Source organism: Podarcis gaigeae (genome assembly GCF_964106915.1).
Source record: "Podarcis gaigeae genome assembly, chromosome: 14".
In the NCBI taxonomy this organism is placed as follows: Eukaryota; Metazoa; Chordata; class Lepidosauria; order Squamata; family Lacertidae; genus Podarcis; species Podarcis gaigeae.
The window spans coordinates 38,812,782-38,836,291 of NC_139690.1; the positions used below are offsets into that span (position 1 = coordinate 38,812,782).

Below are 23,510 nucleotides of genomic sequence, written 5' to 3' on the forward strand. Positions count from 1 at the left end.
TGACACCTAAGTAAAATTGAATAAATCTCTCAGTTTGTTTTTATTTAGGTCAAAGATGAACTGCGGTGCGGCAACTAGCTAGCTTGGTGGGCTCAGATGTGGGAACTGGAGGCTCAAATCCCTGCTTAGCTCTGAAACCTGAACATCCCTCTATTTACCTCAAAAATGTTTTGTGAACCTTTATTTGAGCAACTGCAAAAGCTTGAAGCCTTTAATGCCAGTACCACGGGGGATCTTATATTCTTTGTTTATTCGTGTATTTATTATTTCAGTTTGTATGTCACTTTCCCACATAACTATGCCCACAGCGGCTCCCATAACAACAGAAAATATAAATCAGTATTACAGTAACAACCCAGTGGGTCTGCATTCAATAAAGTTTTACCCAAGAGCAGACCCACTGACATTAATGGACATGACTAACTCTGGCCCATTAAGTTCAAGGGGTCTACTTGGATGCAACCCTCTGGGCAGGACTAGTGTCAGATTCAGCCCAATATGACAATCCAAATAAACAGTTCATCTTAATGATATAGATATTATAACAAATTCATAATAATATAATAATAATAATTTATTATTTATTCCCCGCCCATCTGGCTGTTTCCCCAGCCACTCTGGGCGGCTTCCAACAAAAGATAAAAAATACATTAAAACATCAATCATTAAAAACTTCCCTAAACAGGGCTGTCTTCAGATGTCTTCTAAACATTAGATAGTTGTTTATTTCTTTGACATCTGATGGGAGGGCACTCCACACGACCGTTGCCACTACTGAGAAGGCCCTCTGCCTGGTTCCCTGTAACTTCACTTCTCACAGTGAGGGAAAAGCCAGAAGGCCCTCGGCGCTGGACCTCTAGGTCTGGGATGGATGATGGGGGTGGAGGTGCTCCTTCAAGTATACTGGGCCAAGGCCATTTAGGGCTTTAAAAGTCAGCACCAACACTTTGAATTGTGCTCGGAAACATACAGTAAACCATCAAACATAAAGCATCCGTTCGCCAAAATACAGTATATAAATCTGAAGTGGACTGGTTAAAGATTTCCAATGCAATCGGATATAAGCAGCACCCAGAACTAATAAGTACAGTGGACGCTCGGGTTGCGAATGTGATCTGTGTGGGAAGCACATTCGCAACCCGCAGGTTGTGATTCGGCGCTTCTGCACATGCGCAAAGTGTGATTTAGTGCTTCTGCACATGCCGAAACCCAGAAGTAACCTGTTCTGGAACTTCCGGGTTCAGCACGGTGCGCAACCCGAAATCGAGCAACCCGAAGTGTCTGTAACCCGAGGTATGACTGTACATAACTTTTTCCAACAGAGCTTAAAAAATAAAGGACACACAGTTCCTAGAAGCTCTATCATATGCTACAAAAGCATCTCTCTTTAGGTGTATCCTCAGGCTTGAACATGCCTTGAGGGATCTTTGACTACTTCTCTCTCTTATGAAGAGACCCACGGCATACTGTGGTACCTCGGGTTACAGACTCCACTAACCCAGAAATAGTACCTCGGGTTAAGAACCTTGCTACAGGATGAGAACAGAAATCGTGCTCTGGCGGTGCAGCAGCAGGAGGAGGCCCCATTAGCTAAAGTGGTGCTTCAGGTTAAGAACAGTTTCAGGTTAAGAACGGACCTCCGAAACGAATAAAGTACATAACCAGAGGTGCCACTGTACTACAAACACAAGAGGCCCAGAGGATGGCAGCACAAGAAGAGGCCTTTTTTGTGGTGGCTCCCCATTTGTGAATGTTCTCCCCAGGGAGGCTTGTCTAATGCCTTCACTGCATTTCTTTAAACATCATGTGAAGACATTCCTCTTTTCCTAGGTCTTTGACTAATTAAACAATCTATGGCCTTTTAAACTGGAGGGTATTGTTTTGTTTGTTGTTACGTTATGTCTTTTTGTGTTTTTATACTGTAAAACCGCCCTGTGATCCTTGGATGAAGGGCAGCCTATAAATTTGATACAAAAAAAATTGAATAAACCTGCTCTGGAAAGCCTTCCCCATGTCAGAAATGGCTTGCCAGATGGCACTGGGAGCTACAACCCAAATACCCCTAAGCCCCAAAACCTATTTAGGCATAGAATCATAGAGTTGGAAGGGATCCTGAGCATCATCTAGTCCATGGGTAGGCAAACTAAGGCCCAGGGGCCGAATGTGACACAATTGCCTTCTCAATCTGGCCCACGGACAGTCCGGGAATCAGCGTGTTTTTACATGAGTAGAATGTGTCCTTTTATTTAAAATGCATCTCTGGGTTATTTGTGGGGCATAGGAATTCATTCATTGTTGCTGTTGTTTTAAATATAATCCGGCTCCCCACAAGGTCTGAGGGACAGTGGACTGGCCCCCTGCTGAAAAAGTTTTATGACCCCCTGATCTAGTCCAACCCCCTGCAAATGCAGGAATATGTAGCTGTCCCTTACGGGGATTGAACGTGCAACCTTGGCCTTATAAGCACCATGCTCCAACCAAGCGAGCTGCAGAACTGCTTTTGCAGTTCTCTAAAACCCTGGTTCACATGTAAACACTAAGTCAAACGCTGTGATTCCCAAGTGCCTGGCGACCCACTGTCTGTTGTGTGCATGGAAAGCAACGTGCAAGGGAAGGTGATAGGTAGGCGGGACAACCCATCTGCCCATCATCTAACATCATAATGACAAGCAGGACAGAGCATGGGAGAGGAGGTCTAGAGTGGCAGAGGCTTTAAAAAGCATGTCCGCTCTCAGCCGTTGCTGGATCAAGTGGCTTGCTCAGAGCTATCCGGGCTCCTGAAACCTCTGGCCAGCCTTACAGCCTTCTTCCTAGAACCTGGCCTCAGACCAGAACATGCCTTGCTGTTCAGCACCGAGATCAACATTTTTCGGCTTGTGCGTTAAGGCCAGCCAAAAATTGTGGACCCTTCTATAGCACTTCCATAGCAGCAGCATGCATAAATAGATGGATGGATGGATAGATAGATAGATAGATAGATAGATAGATAGATAGATAGATAGATAGATGATAGATATAGATAGATAGATGATATAGATAGATAGATAGATAGATAGATAGATAGATAGATAGATAGATATGCAGATTTGTAGTAATACAGCTCTTTCCTTACATAAATCAGCCTCCAACAAAACATCCTTTTTGGAATCATATGTATTATAAAACATATGCAGCTCAAATTTATTCTTAGTATCAGTGATGGAAATGTAACCCACAGCTGATGAAAGACAACCAGAAGGCATGGCGCAGAGCCGTTCATTTTTAGAAACTATCGTTCTATCACCACCCCCTTTTTTCTTGTGTAAAACCTGATCAACCCACACAGTTTCTATTCCTATCACTCCTTCATTTACATAATTGTAACACAGAAGAATATAGCTAGCCAAGGTTCTTTCCTCTCCCCTCCCCTCCCCTCCCCCCCCCAGTAATTACACTAAGTCAGTATCTAATGAAGGATAATTTTTTTGTTTTTTAAGCAGCTTAAAAGGATCGTTTTCATGAATATTTTTTAATACAAATCAGTACACCAAAAAACAACCGCATAGTGCTTCAAAACATTTATCTAATGAAGTGCTAAGTCAAAGCCATGCAGGGAGAGGAAAGTCAAGCCACTTGATGCAATCTCTTGATCAGGGATAGCCAACCTGCAGCCCTTCAAATGTTGTTGGACTACAACTCCCATCATCACTAACCTAATCAGGGTTATGCTGGCTGGGGATGATGGGAACTGTAGTCCAACATCTGGAAGGCACCACACTGGCTTCCTCTGCTCTTGACTTCAGCCAGTCTTTCTCACATTTATCAGTATACAGTGGTACCTCGGGTTACATACGCTTCAGGTTACAGACTCCGCTAATCCAGAAATAGTGCTTCAGGTTAAGAACTTTGCTTCAGGATAAGAACAGAAATCGGGCTCCGGCAGCAAGGCAGCAGCAGGAGGCCCCATTAGCTAAAGTGGTGCTTCAGGATAAGAACAGTTTCAGGTTAAGAACGGACCTCTGGAACGAATTAAGTACTTAACCCGAGGTACCACTGTAAAGATTTACCATCCATAGTCTGAAATCCTAGGAATGATTTAACGCGTTGTGCTGAGAATGGCTTACTTTCAACAAACTGAATGACTTTGCTTGGGCAGTTTCCCCAGAAAGATTTTTCCCATTTGTACTGTATGTTTGGGGATATGGCTTACTTTGTTAGCTCTTGTATGTGCTTTTACTCATTAATCTTGTAGCGTGCTTATAGCCGCTATTAAGAAGGCATTTTTCTGGTCAAGTTAGTCAATAGATTTGGTCATTCTGCTGTTGCAAGGCGGTGGTTTCTGGCCAGTCTTAGCCTCTGGAAGTATAAGTTGCATGAAAATGCTTGCTATTTCTAAGTAAGATTCTCACAGACCAGGCCTCAGCCTTGAAGAGCTTACTATTCCAGTAGGCTAAGGGGTTATTCAGCCTTAACATCTGAAGACACACAAGACCATCCATCACCTTGCTGTAGCTAAGCGGTTCTGAATATAGTACTGCGATGGAAGACCCCTTTAGGTTCCATGACGGAAGACGGCAAGTGTGGTGCAGCAGTTTGAGAGTGGGTCTAGGACATGGGTAGGCAAACTAAGGCCCAGAGGCCGGATCCGGCCCAATTGCCTTCTAAATCCGGCCCACGGGCAGTCCAGGAATCAGCGTGTTTTTACATGAATAGAATGTACCTTTTTATTTAAAATGCCTCTCTGGGTTATTTGTGGGGCATAGGAATTCGTTCATTTTTATTTTTTCCCAAAAATATAGTCCGCCCCCCCCGCAAGGTCTGAGGGACAGTGGACCGGCCCCCTGCTGAAAAAGTTTGCTGACCCCTGGTCTAGAATCTGGGAGCCCAGGGTTCAAATTCCCACTCAGCCATGAAGCTCACTGGGTTATCTTGGGCCTGTCACTGCTTCTCAGCCTAACTGCCTCTCAACAGGGTTGTTGTGGGGGTTATTTGAGAAGCAGGAGAATACTGCACACCATCGTGACCTCCTTGGATAAAAGATGGAATACAAATGCTAAAAGCAAGTAAGAAAGGTGATGAGATAAATATAAGAAAATTAAAAATGTCTTTACTTGGAATTAAGCGTAGCCAATTTCTTATCCTTTCAATCCCAAATTCAGCATGGGCCATTCTCAGATTTACACATCGTACACTGCCAAATTTCAAACCAGTCTGATGAATTATTTTCTAACCATAGGCAGTAGAACCTATTCCTCACACCTCAATTTCTCATTATAACAGCAGAATGTGATTCAGCCAACGCACGCTTAATGCAGGGCTATAAATGTGGCTGTATAATAATAAATTATGTGAGAGACTAATGATGGCAATACATAAACTGCTGAAACATGTTATCCTCCAATCTTTAAACTTTCAGTCAAAAAAAAACAAATATGATTTTTCAGGAAAAAGTGTTTATTGTAGGAAGTTTGCGGGGGCTATGGGAGCATAGATGAGTGCACTTACAAGGAAAATTCATGAATAGAATTTATGTCTACGTATTTCTTATTAAAAAATCAGGCCATGATACTTGCAAGAAGAATCACATAGCTATATTGATTTAAATTGTTTTACAAACAGGAATTAAGTTACTTAATTCCTCCAGGAGCTTAGAAAACCCTCAATCCATAAGTGCTCAAGCTGTGAATACCAATGGAAAACTTATTTCCGCAGTTTAAAGCACTAGAAAAGTACTAAAAGGCTTTTTACCGCCTGTCAAGAGATTTAATTTTCTCCAACGAAAGTGCCTGTGTGTGTGCGCGCGTTTAAAAAGTACTAGTTCTCTCTTTTCAGCCAGTCATTCTATACAGCAAAAGAACCCAGCCCTCACTTCCAGCCAATTTACTTCCAGAATAAAAATAAACCTGAGGAGTGGGAAGAACACATTTTACTGAAAATCAAAATGTGTCAAGGGGGACAGATTTTAATGGGCCGAAACTCAAGACACAGCTAACTTGTCCCAAGTCAATGAGATATTTAAAAAAACAAAAACAAATTAACTCTGGATCCAACCCAAAAGCCTGAAAGAAGACACTTCTATGATGGTTTCCATGGCTAGGGCTCTTAATAGCTACTGGACATAATGGCTTTGTCTTACTACCACTGTTGGAGGCAGTATGAGGGGTTGCTGGGAATCCTACATGTGGGAAGTGCTTTTGTACCCAGGTCCTGTTTGTAGGCCTCCAATAGGCATCTTCAGCATTGATTTGCCCATGCTCTAAGATCAGGAGACAAGGTCCTCCTGGTGCTCCTCTCCCCAGCATGAGGCAGGAAAACCTTTTCCTCATCCTCATCTTTCCTCAATGAGAGGCATCTCAACACAACTTCCTATAATGTCAGGTGGCTTAGTTGAGAAATGGTTTTTCTGGCATGCTTCACTGAGAACATTCCACAACCATAAAAGGTCCTCTCCCTTTCCTGCCAGCCTCTGAACCTCCCTCAGAGGAACTCCGTGAGAAGGGCCTCAGATGAATGCTGAAGGACAGGGGTCAGCAAACTTTTTCAGCAGGGGGCCAGTCCACTGTCCCTCAGACCTTGTGGGGGGCCGGATTATATATATTTTTGGGGGGGTGAACGAATTCTTATGCCCCACAAATAACCCAGAGATGCATTTTAAATAAAAGGACACATTCTACTCATGTAAAAACATGCCAATTCCTGGACCGTCTGCGGGCCGGATTTAGAAGGTGATTGGGCCAGATCCGGCCCCTGGGCCTTAGTTGCTGAAGGATTTGTGTAGGTTCCCATCAGCACTCTGAAAGTCTCGAGTAACATGTTCTGATCTTCTGGCCCCAGCCAAAAACCTGGGTGGCTATGTCTAAGATTGGATCTAGAGTTGAGAGAGCAAAAATCTGTTCACACAATGGGGCTTTTCTGTACCCTTCTCCTCACTGCAGTCTTGCATCCTCCAAAAAGACTCTCCAGAGAGTCAGGGGTTCCTCATGAATGTGGAATGTGTCAGAAAAGGCTGCCCAAGGGGGGATGAAAAAATCAGAAAAAGTGGGATGGAAGGACATTGTAAAAATCAAACTCCACCCAGTGGAGGGGATGGTAAAAAAATGTACAATTGTGCCAGTGGGTCACTAAATCTGCATCCAGCCTACAGTACCTAAACAAACACTTGTGCAGGCTGCGCATTAGCCCAGAACTGAGGATACAGCCACAATGCTCTGTAAATCTTAAATAGTTTCCAAGCGATCACAAAGGAGGGTTTAAAAGAAAAGAGGGGGGTACAAAAAGGGAATGAGCTTTAAAGGAATCATTCCTCAACTTTGCCCTAGAAACAGAAACCTCTTAAGGCAGAAGCAGGACTTATTGTCATCCGTTGGAGAAAGGGCCTTGGTTCCTTTATGGATCTAAAAGAAACACCAACCACAATCGCCACATAAATAATACAGAGACAAAAGCAAGCTGTCTTATCACTCCTGCACAACATGCACAGGACCGGCGAGCATAAGCCATCAATTGCTCTTTTGTCAAGACTTACCGAAAAATAGTAGAACGATAATAGCCTCCCTTGTCGTGTGAAATTACAGGATTAAAATGTTCCATACTAACCAATGGGGAGCATCTTGTATTTTTCAAAACTGTATTTTGGCAATGATTCATTAGCAATGCATTTTGTACCAGCAAAGAGAAGCACTGTCAATAATGCCACAAGCGGCCGTTTTTTCCACACTCACCTTCCACAGTCTGACCTTCTCTTTTCAGCATCTGGACAGCTCCTACATACTTCTTCAGCTGTACTTTCAGCACCTCATTTTCTCTGCAAATACAAGAACAGCAACAAATAATATTGCTCTTCTTCTTCTTCTTTAAAGGTGGGGAACAGGTAAGTACTCTGGAGCAAGTTATAAAATAAATAGCGAACACAGGGATCCAATACCTGATATAGTAGAACTGTGACCATGGCAATAAAACTCTGATTCATGTGACTGGATGGATGTTGCAGCCAAGAGGCAGCTGTGCAAATCAACCAAAGTCAAGCTGCTGGTCCATCTAAACCAGCAATGTCTACTCCACCAATATTCAAGATGGTGCCCTTCAGATGCTGCTGGACTACAACTCCCATCAGTCCCAGCCAACATGGTCAATGGTCAACAGTGGCGTAGCATGGGTTGTCAGCACCCGGGGCAAGGCAAGTAATTTGCACCCCCTAACCCGTGGATTTGCGCCCCCTAACCCTACCCCCCCAGATGTTGCACCCGGTGCGGCCGGCCCCCCCCTGCACCCCCCATACTACGCCACTGATGGTCAAGGACCATGGGAGTTGTGGTCCAGCGACATCTGGAGGGTACCATGCTGGCGAGCCCTTTCTCTGAACTAATTGATGGCAGCTTCAGAGACATGCAAGCGCAAAGAGATGGAGATTTGCTTCACTATATTGTTACTACTGGATTAATTATGTATCACTGCATTTATATTCAGCTTTGCCTCTAAGGAGTTCCAAGTAGCATGCACAGTTCTGTCCATTTCATCCTTACAACAGCCCTGTGAGGTAGGTTAGGGTGAGAGAGCGCGACTGGACCCAAGGCCACCCAGTGAGCTTCATGGATTCGAACCCCGCTCTCCCAGGTCCTAGTCTGACACTCTAACCACCACACAGTATTTGTGTTTGCGTGCCACTGTGGGTGAGATTACAGATTAAAGGAAGATACATGAGTAAGAGGAAAAGCAACAACATTCCATAAGCAGGGTGATATGGATGCTGGAATTCTCTACAGTGCAGGGTTTGATACTAGGTGTATATTTAAGGATAAAAAACGCAGCCCTCCTTAATCAGCACAAAAGTCCATCACCTCCTTTCCAAAGTGGACAATCAGAACTTGTTACATCTTGAAAACCCATGGTGTTGCTTATTATCAGTGTCCAAGAAACAAGCAGCTTTGTTTAGCATGGACGAACAACAACTGTTCATTCCATTTGCAAGGCTGAACTAGCTGTTGTTCTTTTGAACAGTGCTAGTTAAATCAAGGGAACATTTTCTGAACTTGGGGAATGATTGCTACATAAAAGTGACATTACAAAGGAGCCTTCAGGAGGAATCTCCTAAGAATTCACTGGGAAATGACTTGGCCAGTATATTTTCTTTAATAATTACAGAGCTGTCAAGTCAGATTTCTGGTCAGTGCAACTTTGCTTAATTCAGCCTCCTCCAGAACTGTACAAATTCCTGTGTGGCCACGGAGTATACATTACACAACGATGAAATTTTAATGAAGATCCCGAAGGCATTTTATGCTGTATATTACTCTTACTGCTTCCGCGTGCAGAATCCAAACACCAAGCATCAGACTTGATCTTTACAGAACGGGAGCAACTCTGCTAAAATTATCACTTGAATCTGAACGAGAGAGAAAACAATTTAACTAAACTCACCAAGTTTTAGACTTTAAAGAATGAGAGAGAAGGGTTAACGGGAAGATTATAGCTTTCCGTTTATTGCAGTTCTGAGAAACGTAATGAAACAAAGTTATTGTAATTCTGAAAAGCTCAATAAAACAAAGTTATAATCTACCCATGAAAAGTATATTTACATTTTAATTGCTTTTACTGCTTTTAGCTTTATGTGCTTTATAGTGACCACAGACTTTGTGATGCCTAATAATCTACAGACACTTCGGAGGGGGGGAATCATAGTGCCAAAAAAATGACTACAGATTTAAAGTACATCGTGTTGGCTTCATTTTTTCCTTGCATGTCTTGGTCAGGGACTCGTGATTCTTAGTCCCAGATATGGAAGGTTCAAAAGCATAAAGTTAGAGTTTGCCAGATGCAATTGGAACTGATGGATCACCAACTTATGACATATTGAGCTAGAAAACAAAATAAAATCTATCTAACATAAACTTTTGTTTTTTACTAGAGTAGCATAACATAAGTTGGCAATGGATGGCTTACAAATAAGAAGGATTTTCAGACTCATCCTAAACTAATGAGTTGGGGGGAGGGAGAGTAGTTTTTATTCTAAACGATCCCTCTCAAATACGGTTTTCTAACTGGACACAGAACCCAAAAGTTAGATATGTCTTTGCAACTACTCAATGGTGAAGTAAATTTTATTTAGCAGAATATGCATATGCCCTTAATAATATTCAAAATTACTTTTCTGAAAGTTTGAATGAGGCAACAAATTTGCATTAGGATAAAGAAATTGCTGTTCCACTAATTTCAGTGTTTCTAGGGACTCCCCCTGCATGTGAAGACAGGCTCTGGCAGATGGAGTGGACGAGACCAATAGTGAGTCCCATGGGAAAGAAGACAATTTCTGCACGTGCTGTAGAGGAAAGTGAGAGGCAGGTGGGGATCGTCAACCTGGGAAGGTTGCCCATCTAGGAAAAGGGAAACTCTGATCCTCAACGTCCACTGCCTTGTGGGGTATCTTCAGGAGGAGAAAAGGCTAAAGAGTAAGCCCTACACAAATCCAGAGTGCAGTCCCTAAGGCAGTTGGAGGGCACCTTGCATGCTTCTTTCCATCAACTCCTGCAGCCAAGCTGGTCCCAAACCTATTGCTCTGCTTTCCTTTGGACCACATCAGTGAGGCAGAGAAAGCGGTCTTGTCTTCTGGGCAGGTCAGAACACACTGCCCAGACTTGCGCCTTGGGAAGGTCACTTCAGTGCTGTCAAAGCAGCGGTCTGACTTCACCCTTGGAGGCGCACTCCGTTGTCTCTCGAGACAGATGGATGCCAACAACAGAAATTCTGGACACAGCTGGATACAGTACTTTGTCGTTTAAAAATTACTTTGCACCTATCCTGCTTTGAATTCGTTAGATACATTTCTTCTTGGGGTTTTTTCACGTATTGGAAACTCTCTGGCAATATTTCAAGATGTCAATTACTGGTCTTCCCATGCTAATATAAAAATAATGGGTTGCAGCTATCAATAGCCATGCTCAGAGTAAACCTACTGAAATTAGTAAGCATGCCTAACTTAGGTATATTAATTTCAGTGGGTCTACTCCAAGAAAAACTTGATTGGTTACAAGCTTACATAAAATGTCCTGTTTCTACATTTGGGAGGGATTGGAGCTCAAGGATGAAATTCATGCTTTACAAGTGTTGGAATTCATGTTATGTAATTTAGCTGCTATTCAGCTAACCCTAAGTAAATTATTTAGCACCCTAAATGCTTAATGAAATGTTTTAATAAATTTCAGGCACTTGCATTTTGCTGCCAGGTTTGGAAAGGAAACTTTTACACACACTACGTTTTTCAGATGTTTGCTCAGTGGAACATGTTATTTCTGTATGCCATCCTGGAAACAAATTTGCTCTTTCCGTAATGCGGGAAGGGAGGGAACAAGACTTTTGACAAATCAAAGTTCAACCATGAACGAAGCTTATAATTGAAATGGATTTGAAGTAGCATAGGTGCAAAGTTATAAAAGGCTAAATAACTACAAGCCAGTTCAGATATTAATATTCCTCCTCTGGTAAACTATGGTTTATCAACCTGTGAGGAGTATCATGGCCACTTCCAGGTCCCTCCCCTCTTAGACCACTGGTTTTGTGTAAACTCGAGTTCCGCATCACACCTGTCAGGGTTTCAGGGACAGAGAGCGAGGGGGAGGGGTCCCAGGGCGACGAGGAAGAGGACGACGACGACCCGAGGTTGTCAGTGAGTCCGTCAAGTGAATCCGAGGATTCCCAAAAGGGAGCCCCCCTGGCCAGGCCAAGGGGCAGTAGAGAGGGAAGCAGTCAGAAGCAGGGGAACGAAGAGGGAATCCCCAGTGGGGGTTGGAGATCGGGACCGGCCTCTCCGTCGGAACGGAGTGAAGGGGGTGGAGTTGCCAGTGTGTCAGAAGGAGCAGAACAGGGAGCAGAGAGGGGAAGGAGTTCGGAGCAGAACGTCCTGCCGGAAGGGGAGGAGTGTAGTACCGAGAGTAGCGTAACGGTCGGAAGGAAGGTCAGAGGCAACGTACGCGCGCCAAGTTCAAATGTGGAGGCGCGCGGAAATGAGGAGAGCCCTGAGGAGGAGCCTGGTCCCAAAGCACGAAGGAGGGGGGAGCAGGCGTCAGAAGACTCAGCCTCGGGGGAGTCCCGGAGGGAGGGAGCACAGGGGGGCAGGAAGACCCTGCGGAAAAGGAAGGAGAGGAAAAGGTGGAGCAGTACAAGCCTCTTAAGCTGGTGCAGGGGCGGGACTGACTCAGAGGGGACTTCAAACATCTAAGGGTAACAGATGCTGAGCCACGGAGCTTGGATGTAACGACAACAATGTTCTTCAATAAAACCTTTTGTATATAACTTGGACTGGATTTTGGTCTCTTGTGAGCTGGGACCTCGGGTGGCTCTGACAACACCCAAAACAAGGATCTCTAGTTTACTTTCAGTTCACTAAGCCAGGAATTTGAACCATGGTTTTATTTGTCTCAGCTCTTCCTAGCCCAGACTTCCCCATTTAAGATACAGTGGAACCTTGGTTGTCAAATGCTTCGGAAGTTGAACATTTCGGCTTTCGAACGCCGACAACCCAGAAGTGAATGCTTTTGTTTTTGAAGGCGTTGCGAAAGTCGAATGGCTTCCGAGGTGCATTTCTCCATTTTTTCAATGGATTTTGCCCACCAGCAATTGCGCCTTGGTTGTTGAATGCCTCGGAAGTTGAACGGTCTTCCGGAACGGGTTGTGCTTGACAACCGAGGTTCCACTGTAGTGTAAACAATCCAGGATCACTGCACCATAGCACAGCTCTGCCAGAGTTTATTCTCTCTCTTCCCTTTCCCTTCTTGACTCCTTCTACTTTCTTCCTTCCTTTTTACTCTTGGCTCCGATGACTGATCTTCTTAATGGCATTCTGAATTGACATGCTGCTATATGTTGTGCTCTTATTATTAATACTTGTTACTGTATTTGGAATCATAGAATTGTAGAGTTGGGAGGAAAACCAAGGTTCATCTAGTCCAACCTACTGCAATGCAATTAGCAATGCTAATGACTCCATGACAGGTGGCCATCCAACCTTTATTTATCCAATGAAGGAGAGTCCACCACAGTCTGCTCCACTGTCAAATAGCTCTTACTGTCAGATAGTTATTTTTAATGTTTAGTCAGAATCTCTCTCATACACACACACACACACAAAATTTCTGGTGATTTTAGAGAAGGCGAACTAAATTTTATAGATACCAAAACATGAACAAAACCATCACACAAAATGTAGAAACTGATAACACAGCCTGAATGCCACACACTGAGGATATATTCACCAAGGAGCATTCACCAAGATTAATCAGGGTAGAGCAGCAGCCACTGTACAAGTAGAACCTAAAGGTTCCTCTACGGTAGCATCTGTCTCCAGGGATGGGAATCTCACAAGCCACCTCCTTGGTTCCTTTGCTCAGTTCCATAGTCAACAGCTGCAAGCAAGCCTCTTCTCTGGAAATTTGTTTTAATTCTGTTCCGAAAGCAATTTAAGCCGTCACCATCTCTTTGGTAAAGAATTTAGATAGGGAGACTATGACATTGCACTTCCTCTCCACTTACTTGCCTCGCAGAATTGCTGCCCTGGTGAAAGCTCAAAGGAAAAGGAAACAAACGCGCGCACACACACACACACACACACACACAGAGAGAGAGATCTTATGATTGGCTGTCAAATAAACAGTGGCGTAGCGTGGGTTGTCAGCACCCAGGGCAAGGCAAGTAATTTGCACCCCCTAACCCGTGGATTTGCGCCCCCTAACCCTAACCCCCAGATGTTGTGCCCGGCACGGCCGGCACCCCCTGCACCCCCCATGCTACGCCACTGCAAATAAAATTGCACGGTTCTTGGGGATAAATGGTTGATTCCAGCCCCATTCCGTGTACTTCCAAATGATAACTTATGAGATTTGGTTTTAATAAAAAGAAAGAAAAAAAGATAAGATAAGACAAACACAGCAGCAAGAGCTTGGGAAAGTTGCGCTTCTATTTTGCCAAACATGGTATGATTACGAATGCCCTTTCATTTGGAAGATTTCAGACACCTCGAATGCAAATTCAAAACCAGTTCTGGCCAACTAATATGTAGAGTTACTCGGGCAAATCCACTCTGCTTAGTCTACCGCTGAAAGAAGAGCTGAGCAAAAGGCACATTCAGAGCTTCAGCTTTTCATACCAAGAATCTAAGCTTAGTCAGTAGCTAATTTTTGCTACTTTCCATTGCCATCCACTCCGTTTCCTAAAGAGACAAGCCGGGAAGCTGAACAGTCTTAGTTGAAGGATTTATGAAGTCTACTACAGGGTAATGACAGCGTCACCACAGTCCTGTCAGGAGTTCAGCCTACACACGAGTAGGACCCTGGCAGAGACACATACCTGACTGGCATGTTCCCTCCCTCCTGGTCCATCGTTCGGGAGCTTCAAAAGCTTTCTTCAGCCCGAACAACACAGTGACCAATGCCAACCGACACCGGCACACTTAGGGATCCGCAGTGTTTGCACAGCTTTGCATGACAGACCTCAGCAACTCAGCATTTTGGCTAATCTACTTTATTTACATATAAACACACACGGAGCACTGCAGCATGGCTCCCTCTCTCTCTAGCATCAGACAGCAAAGAGAAAAAGGACAAAGGACAATAGTCCCCCTTCACGGAACACAGTAACACAAACATCCTGTCTTCGTCACTTCCCACTCTGTGGAGTCAAAACATATACCGTCATGTGATAGACAACAATCCCATGACTGCAATCATGGAGCAGGAATTCTAACAAGTCCATGCCAGCTGTCCAAAGAGTAACCACATCCCCAGAACAAGCACTCTTCTCAGCTGAACACAGGAAGATGCCTTATACCACGTCAATCCACTGGTCCATTGAGCCCATGGTGGGGAACCTCTGTTCCATGGGGCAATCCTGGTTCTCTGGGGGTCCCAGCTGGCCCAAAGAATGACACCCACCCGTCCATCAGTTGTTGCCACTGGGTGACATCAGTTGCTGAGCAGAGGGTTCAATCCTGCAGGATGATGCTTTGCCAATGTGTTCCCTGCAGGAAACACGCTGGTGGAGCAGAAGCCGACCCCTACATGGGCAGCTCAACTCTGAGAGGTGAGTGGGACTGCCCACCTATCAGTCACCTGACATCAGATGACTGGCAGGTGCATGGCCCCACCCACCTGGGAAAGCTGGCTTGCAGGGGTGGGAGAAGGTAAAGATCTGGCCCACCAGACTAATTTGGCTCCTCAACCCCAATGAAGTTTTTTGTTTGCAGGTGTTGCTTGAATTCACATTGCACCTACAAAGGGACTTCAAAAGGGGGTTCCTGGAACCACTGGTCAGCTGATCAGTACTTATAGCGAGCTCCTTTGAAGGTGTGCACCCAGCAACGATCAGCTGATTGGTGCTGAGAACAGCCCACTTTGAAGCTGTCACCTGACATCACAATCCCTACTTAAGTGCTTCAACGGATGACATACAGGACTGTTGTCTCAGCTTGGAATTAGGACAGAAAGACTGTTCCAGGGGGTGGAGAGACCCATAATTTCAACCTAAAGGACTCTCTTGTTTATATGCTACAACAGCCGATATTCAAGATACTTTTGAGAAGTGTGGTGCTCGAGTCTCTCTTTGTTATTCGAAATTTTGCAGCAAAGGCTTAGATATATTTGTTGCTGCATTGAAGCTGACAGCTGACCTATTTGTATTAACACTGAGCGATATCGCAAACTGAGAAATGTTAAAACCCGCCTGTGTTCTGCAATCAACCTAGGAAGACTCCAGTAGAAATGACTACAGATGGAGTTACTACTGCATGTATCAATCAGCAAAAGGTGAACGGTGACAGGTTTTTGGAACCAATTTCAAAATCGAAAACAGCAGAGTTGCATTATGGAGCACTGGAGCATCAACAAGACAACAACACCAAGCAGAAAAAAGGAAAAAAGCACAGGAAACCGGTTTAACAAAATCTATTGAGTTGCTTACTCGTCATTCAAACATAATCCATCATCCCTAAATAGCACAAAACTCAGTGTTGTTAAGAAAATCTATTCACTCTTTTTTTAAAAAAGAAAAGAAAGAAAGAGATTGGAATAACATATTGGGAAAGAGTTTGCAAGACACAGAGCTTACTAATTGGGTTGACCTATTCCAGAAGAGAGAGAAAATGCACATGCTGGACTAGAACCTTGGGAACCAGGGTTCAAATCCTCAATTCAGCCATAAAGCTCACTCTTGGGTCACTCTCAGTCTAGACTGGTGACTGGGAGTGGCCGCTGAGACCATATAACACCAGTCTTGAAAGACCTACATTGGCTCCCAGTGCGTTTCCGAGCACAATTCAAAGTGTTGGTGCTGACCTTTAAAGCCCTAAATGGCCTCGGTCCAGTATATCTGAAGGAGCGTCTCCTCCCCCATCGTTCTGCCCGGACACTGAGGTCCAGCTCCGAGGGCCTTCTGGCAGTTCCCTCATTGCGAGAAGCAAAGCTACAGGGAACCAGGCAGAGGGCCTTCTCTGTAGTGGCGCCCGCCCTGTGGAACGCCCTCCCATCAGATGTCAAAGCGATAAACAACTACCTGACATTCAGAAGACATCTGAAGGCAGCCCTGTTCAGGGAAGTTTTTAATATGTGACATTTTAGTGTACTTTTCATCTTTGTTGGAAGCCGCCCAGAGTGGCTGGGGAAACCCAGCCAGATGGGTGGGGTACAAATAATAAATAATAATAATAATAATAATAATAATAATAATAATAATAATAATTATTATTATTATTATTATTATTATTATTATTATTATTATTATAAACTACCTCACAGGGTTGCCGTGAGGATAAAAATGGGGAGAGGGAGAACCACGTACCACACCCTAGAGCTCCTTGGTGGAATGATGGGATACAGACATAGCAGTAAACAAATAAAAGTGCAACAAGCTAAAAGAGGATATCACACTCCTTTTGTGGAGTTTCTATTTCCAGTACCCAAGACAACATTTGGTCCCTGCACCCAGAAGCAAGGTCCCTAAAGAAAGGGGACCGACAGTGATAGGGCTGGTTGCAGCTCCCTTTGCGAAAAGCATCCTTCATTGCGTGCTGCCATGCCTGTGTACAGCACTCAAAACTGGAACTCTGAAATAAAGACAAAGACTGGGCTCTGAAGGATAGGACATAGGTCTTCAACCAGTGGGCTGCAGCAAAGCTGTTGCCACCATATGAGATTCCAGCTGAAGCTGACCAGACCAAAGGAGCACCTCATGTGAGTTTGGACTAGGGCCATTAGATGCTCATTTTTATCCATTTCCACAAGTGAGGTAATGTGGCAGGAGAAAAGAACGAACCATTTTTTAAAAATAAGATACATATTTTCGGCGAATCAGGTGCTCATGCCTCACTGCAGAACTAGTTTTCATTCAGTAGTAGAGCTGGCGTTACACCACATACATTTCTCTGCAGATTGTTGTTTTAGGATTAAACGAAGTACATCATTAGCACTATTAAGTATAAATCCAAAGTGAAAATATGAAAGCAGGTCCCATGTCACTGCTCGGGAGCCGGGAAGTGGGACTCAGGTCTAGACCAGCTGAAGATCACTGGGGTGGAGGGTTGAGATCTAAGGACAACCCAGAAGCTACCAAACTTGGTTTGCTCAACCTAGAATGGCAAAGTTTTTGTGGCTTGGGCTGGTTCACAGTCCCGCAGACGCCGTGATGGGCCACAGTGCGTGCACACAAATGCTATTTCTGGTGCTCCTTCTGGCACGGAGGAGGCGTGCGCAGCTTCCCATTGGCTGCAGGAGCTTCCTGCGGCCAATGGGAAGCCAGCCAGTGTTGCGGAAGGTGGTCCCCGCTCTGCTCCATGCCGGTTTAGCGTGGCACACAGGAACCGACCGAGCAGGCGGCGGGGGTCCATGACCCGGTTAAACGACCCCCATGGACCGCTTGTGGCCCATGGGCCTTAGGTTGCCAACCCCTGACCTAGAAGAAAGCACAGCTGGAAGGGGGCAGCAGCTGAGCCTAACCTCATCCACGTAGGACACAATCTTCCTTGAAACCTTAAATATTACAGCAGAGCTTGCAGAAGAAAGGATATGAATGGTGTCATCCTGAGTATGTTTTGTTCTTTGCCTGCCTCTTTTTGGTGAAGTTGCATCCAGCCCTACTTGCACTCCCGCTGCATAGTTTCTCTTCATTTCAGTGGAACACTCCACACAAATGTGTGGACATGGTTCAGCCAAATGGGTCCTTGTGAATATTATGTAGTGGGGAGGGGAACACCCAGAAACATTTGTTGTTGCTTTAAAAGTGATTTCTCTTTGTTTGGAAACAATAACCTCACTAAACATAATATGTTAACTTGTATCAACGTAAATAGTGGGCATTTTGGGGGTTTGTTCCCCCCTCACAACAGGGATTAAAGCTTTTCATTTCAACATACAGTGGTACCTCAGGTTAAGTACTTAATTCGTTCTGGAGGTCCGTACTTAACCTGAAGCACCACTTTAGCTAATGGGGCCTCCTGCTGCCTCCGGGCTGCCAGAGCACAATTTCTGTTCTCATCCTGAAGCAAAGCTCTTAACCTGAAGCACTATTTCTGGGTTAGCGGAGTCTGTAACCTGAAGCGTATGTAACCCAAGGTACCACTGTATTCATGATACAAATCACCTTGCATAATAAAGGAAGATAATTTGCAGTTTGCTCATACACAGTCACTTCCCAGCCTGAGTGTTCTCCAGACAGGTCTTGGGTGGAGGAGCATCTCCAAGGAAAGGCAAGCTTCCCTAGCCCCCGGCTACCTCCCACCAGACCCAGGAAAGCCACATCACCCACACTTCCCTACCTTGCTAAGGCCTGGATCTTCACGGTGTAGCGCTCTTCCTGCTCGGAAACTTTCTTCTTCAGGTTGTCGACTTCTTGCCGAAGCCCCGCAGAATGCTCCATCTCTCCGTCGAGGAGGTTCCGCAAGGAACTGAGGGGGGAAAGAGCACAGCGTTATGGACACAGGACCGTCCATCATGGCATCACACTTGTCAAGGCAGGCCTGTTTCAATATTCATTCATTCATTAAACCTATTCGTCGCTTGTCGCCTGAAGGTCTCCAAGTGATTTACAGAAGAAGAAGAAAAATACAATACATTATACCTTAGGGGGAAATGGTGGGGGAAATTACACTATACATTTATTTTCCCCCCCAAAGAACATAACATCCATGGGGTGGTGGGGACATACTAGCTGTATAAGGTAAAGGGACCCCTGGCCATTAGGTCCAGTCATGGCCAGCTCTGGGGCTGCGGTGCTCATCTCGCTTTATTGGCCGAGGGAGCTGGTGTACAGCTTCCGGGTCATGTGGCCAGCATGGTGAACAAGAGCAGCGCACAGAAACGCTGTTTACCTTCCCACTAGAGCGGTACCTATTTATCTACTTGCACTTTGACGTGCTTTCGAACTGCTAGGTTGGCAGGAGCAGGGACCGAGCAACGGGAGCTCACCCCATTGCAGGGATTCGAACCACCGACTTTCTGATTGGCAAGCCCTAGGCTCTGTGGTTTAACCCACAGCGCCACCCTCAAATAATAAACAAAGAAATACTCTGGCCCACTAACTAGCATATAAACAAAACCTCAACCTCATCCTAATCCAAATATCATTCATATCAAAACGACAACCCCCCCCCCTTTAAGCTCCCCACACAGAAGTCTGGTGTGAAGGCCAGCTGTTACAAATCAATGGTGTGTAAGTACAGGGTCCTTCAGGGATGGTCCAGAGGTCTCCTCTCCCTTCAGGAGAGAGCCGTAGCAAAGCAGGAAGATGGTAACACAAGTTTCACCTGCTTTGCAGTTGACCTGGCTGCTGCTCCTCTCCTGCTTCTCTCTCTCTCTCTCTCTCTCTCTCTCTCTCTCTCTGTGTGTGTGTGTGTGTGTGTGTGCCTGCCTGCCTGCCTGAAAATTTATCTTCCCCTTTGATGTCAAGGCCAGCTGTTACAAATTAGCGGCCCAGTTTCCTCCAGGAATGGTCCATCACCCCTCCAGGGACAGAAGCCTGTGGCCCTCTGGGTACTGTGGGACTCCCACTCCCATCATTCTTGACTACCAGCCATGTTTGGCTGGAGCTGTTAGGAGTTGCAGTTCCACAAGAACATCTGGAGCAGGCATCCCCAAACTCGGCCCTCCAGATGTTTTGGGACTACAACTCCCATCATCCCTGACCACTGGTCCTGTTAGCTAGGGATGATGGGAGTTGTAGTACCAAAACATCTGGAGAGCCAAATTTGGGGATGCCTGATCTGGAGGGCCACTGGTTTCCTAACACTTCTGCCATAAAGGGAACAGAGCTCTCATGTGTGCTGCACGTATCATTGGCTTGCCACAACTAGGCATGTATAATTTTCCTACGATTCAGAGCCCTTCATTCACCTACAGCGTCTCGAGCATCTGTGTATAACAATGGGTTGTGACTCGGGAGGCAACGTCTCGATGAATCTATTCTAAAGGTGTCATCGTACAGGAGGGAATGCCTCTACTGGGACGATGCTGTCTGCAGCACATGCATGCGCTATCTAAAAACATAAAAACGTTGGCTCCTCCACAATTACTGTTTTATTCATATGCAAATGAACGGCGCTTGAAACAGATTATTAGGAAACATCAAATGGTATGAACGTTCAGCAACGATTATTCAAGATGCATACCTCTAGCGATGACTCATTTCACGTTTCCCCCACCACTCCTTACTGCTTATTGGTTTAGCAGAGAGGGACACAAGGACCACGATATGTGTTTACTCCAGGGCCAGTGTCAAGGGACCCCAAACCTGTATAGGTGTGTTTCACTCAGGGTTCCTGATCACCGGAGGAGCCCTTGCACACCACTAAGCGCACAGGGCTCCCTTCACGCTGGCACCAAACACAGGACCAATATGTTCACTAGCATGGAGGCAAAATTAGTGGGCTACAAAGGGAGAAGTCTGGTGGGGCAGCATCCTCTTGACCCCTTCACATGCAAATGCAATCCTGGAAAACTCCTCCCGCCCTAATGCTGTGGATATAGCATCTTAGCATGAGGTTGACCAAGGCACTGCACTCTGGTTACCTGCTCTGCTCTTCCAGTTCATGCTTTCTGTTCATCATGGCCACAATGGCTTGCCGAAGTTCAGCTGCGGAAGAAAAAAGGAGGCAGGGGGAGAAATGGAATATATCGATCCAGTTATGTGTCTAACACAACGAAAGCTCTGAAATTCATACCTGTTACCAATGTGGTGTTTTGCTTGGTGGTGGTGTTTTTAATGTATTGTAAAATTTAGAACAGAGGTGGAGAATCTCAGGCCCAGAGGTCAAATGCAGCCTTCCAAATCTCTTTGTCTGACTTTCTAAGACTTTCCCTCACCCCTGACACTCCCTCCTAGACTATGGTTAGCAGATGTCCCTGTTTCCCGGGGACAGTCCCCAGACAAAATCCGTCCCCGGAATGTCCCCGGATTTCATTTAATGTCCCCAGATTTATATTTTAAGTGTCGTAGTTTTATTAGTAGGGAATGAATGTTGCGTGATTGGTTCAACAGCAGAAGACACCTCATGTGGGGACTTCCGGCACGGCAAAATGGCGGGTGCCACAGCAGTGAGCAGCTCCTGAAGCCAGCCAGAGCCAACTGCACTACCAGGCTGGCTCCGGGCTGCTGAGACTGCCGCTGCCACTGCTGAGGGGGAACCGGGGATGCCCAGCGCATCAACTGGGTGAACCGCTGACCCCCCATGACCCAAATCAGGCTGGGAGTGAGAGCGCCCAGCCACCTAGCTGACTGCCCAGCAGTGCTCCAGGGCCTGTAAAAACCCCGGAGCCGACGCAGGGAGAAGGAGGAAAGGAGAAGGAAGAAAAAGAGGAAGGAGAAAAAAGAGGGGAGCCCCGACCTTCCCATGCTGCTGAAGCCACTACCGCCACTGAGGAAGAGAGGTAGGAGAGCACCGGGAGGGCAAGGACACGTGGCCAAGCCCAGGCCCTACCCGAGCCTACTCCACAGCAGATAGCGCTCCAAGAGATCAGACCAGGGCCCAGAGGAAGGCCGCGCGACGGAGGAGACCCAGAAGAGAATATATTACTTCTTAATTTTTTAAAAATAACTTTTTTCTCTCTTTAAAAAAAAAAGGTGTCCCCGGATTCTTTGAAAAAAATCTGGTAACCTTATCCTAGACTGCTTTTGTCTGCCTAGAATGCCTCCTTAAACCCTGATCATGACTCTCGGTTGCCTGAAGGTCAAAGAGAGGTGTGCAAGTGTACAAAGGTGCCCACTATATACAGGTAAATTTTGCATTATTGCTCTGCCCCCTTTTGCCTCTGGCCCCAGCCACCAATGGCATGTGGCTCGCAGAAGATTGCCCAAGAAGGGGCTGAAAAAGCTTTAGATGAATACCTAAACCACAACCACCCTACCTACCTGCCTGCCTGCAAGCTTTTGGAATCAAGAGAGAGGCTATCAGATATCTGATGTCCGCGACATTTGTGTTATGACTCCCAATAAGCAACCAGGCCACGGTGGAAAATACGGACTGTCCGAAAGCGCCACTGAGTCTTGGAACATTTCGCTTCCAAATGGCTTTGTCTGACAGATTTATCAGTAGGAGCAGGAATACAAACAGAACTCAGAAGAACGTGTGCTCAGGAAGAGACATGCTTTAGTACAGATGTACCCCTTCTCCAGGGCATGTTATTAATTTTAAAAACTCTCGGTGGCTAGTCAAGGATTAGATAAGGATAGCTAACAATCACTTCTTGAGAAGGAGCTGTAAGGTGAAGTCATCTGTCAGCATATATCCAGATATACTCTTGGCTAAGACCTTATTCTCAGATTGCTTCTGTAGCTCAATGCCAGAATATAAATTTGATTTCTCTGAGTGGTGGTGGTTTTTTCCTTTTAATTTACAGATTAATCTGACACATTATAGGGAACAGAAACATAACAGCATATAGGAAATAACATAGGATAGGAAAGCTTTAGTCCTGCCCCAAGAACCTTGATAACAGGGACACAGCTCTTGTATACAGACATTTGAGCAGTTTTTAATACTGGCTTCTTCTTGTTGTTGTTGTTTAAAAAATGGCTTAGAATCTAAAAAACAAAATGCGCTCTATCACCTAGTGATGGCCTCAACCTATGGCCATATTTATTGGGGAGGAGTTGTTGTTGTTCAATTGTATATACATTACACAATGGCAGAAGTAAAAAAATGAAAACAAAAAACCTACTCCTCGCTTCCTCTCTGTTGATGAAAATGCTACTCCACAACAAACAAAGCAATCCTATGGCTCTTTGCTCAGAAGGAAATCCCACTGGTTTCAATGGGACTCATTTCCAGGCTTGTGCATAGGACTGCAACCTAAAGCAATACTTTCAAGGCTGGTGTTTCAGGAAGATTGGTGGATTTAAGGCAAAGGGGGACGAGCTCAGTGGTGGAGCATCTGCCTTGCATGCAGAATTTCCCAGGTTTAGTCCCCAGTAGCATCTCCAGGTAGGGATGGAAGAGACTCCCGGCCTCCTGGAGAGCTGCTGCCAGTCCGTGTAGACCATGGCTAGGCAAACTAAGGCCCGGG

General features: G+C 45.3%; 1 protein-coding gene across 5 annotated transcripts in view; it reads right to left on the reverse strand.

Moving 5' to 3' along the window:
• Window positions 1–23,510, reverse strand: part of SNX29 (sorting nexin 29) — a 229,334-nt gene that overhangs the window by 161,569 nt on the left and 44,255 nt on the right. For all 5 annotated transcript variants that reach the window (XM_083711484.1, XM_083711488.1, XM_083711486.1 and 2 more), the window contains 3 exons: window positions 21,018–21,081; window positions 18,770–18,898; window positions 7,701–7,783 (listed from right to left, as the gene is read on the reverse strand). In XM_083711484.1, the coding sequence (XP_083567610.1) occupies window positions 7,701–7,783; window positions 18,770–18,898; window positions 21,018–21,081 (276 nt within the window). The remainder of the gene's footprint in view (window positions 1–7,700; window positions 7,784–18,769; window positions 18,899–21,017; window positions 21,082–23,510) is intronic.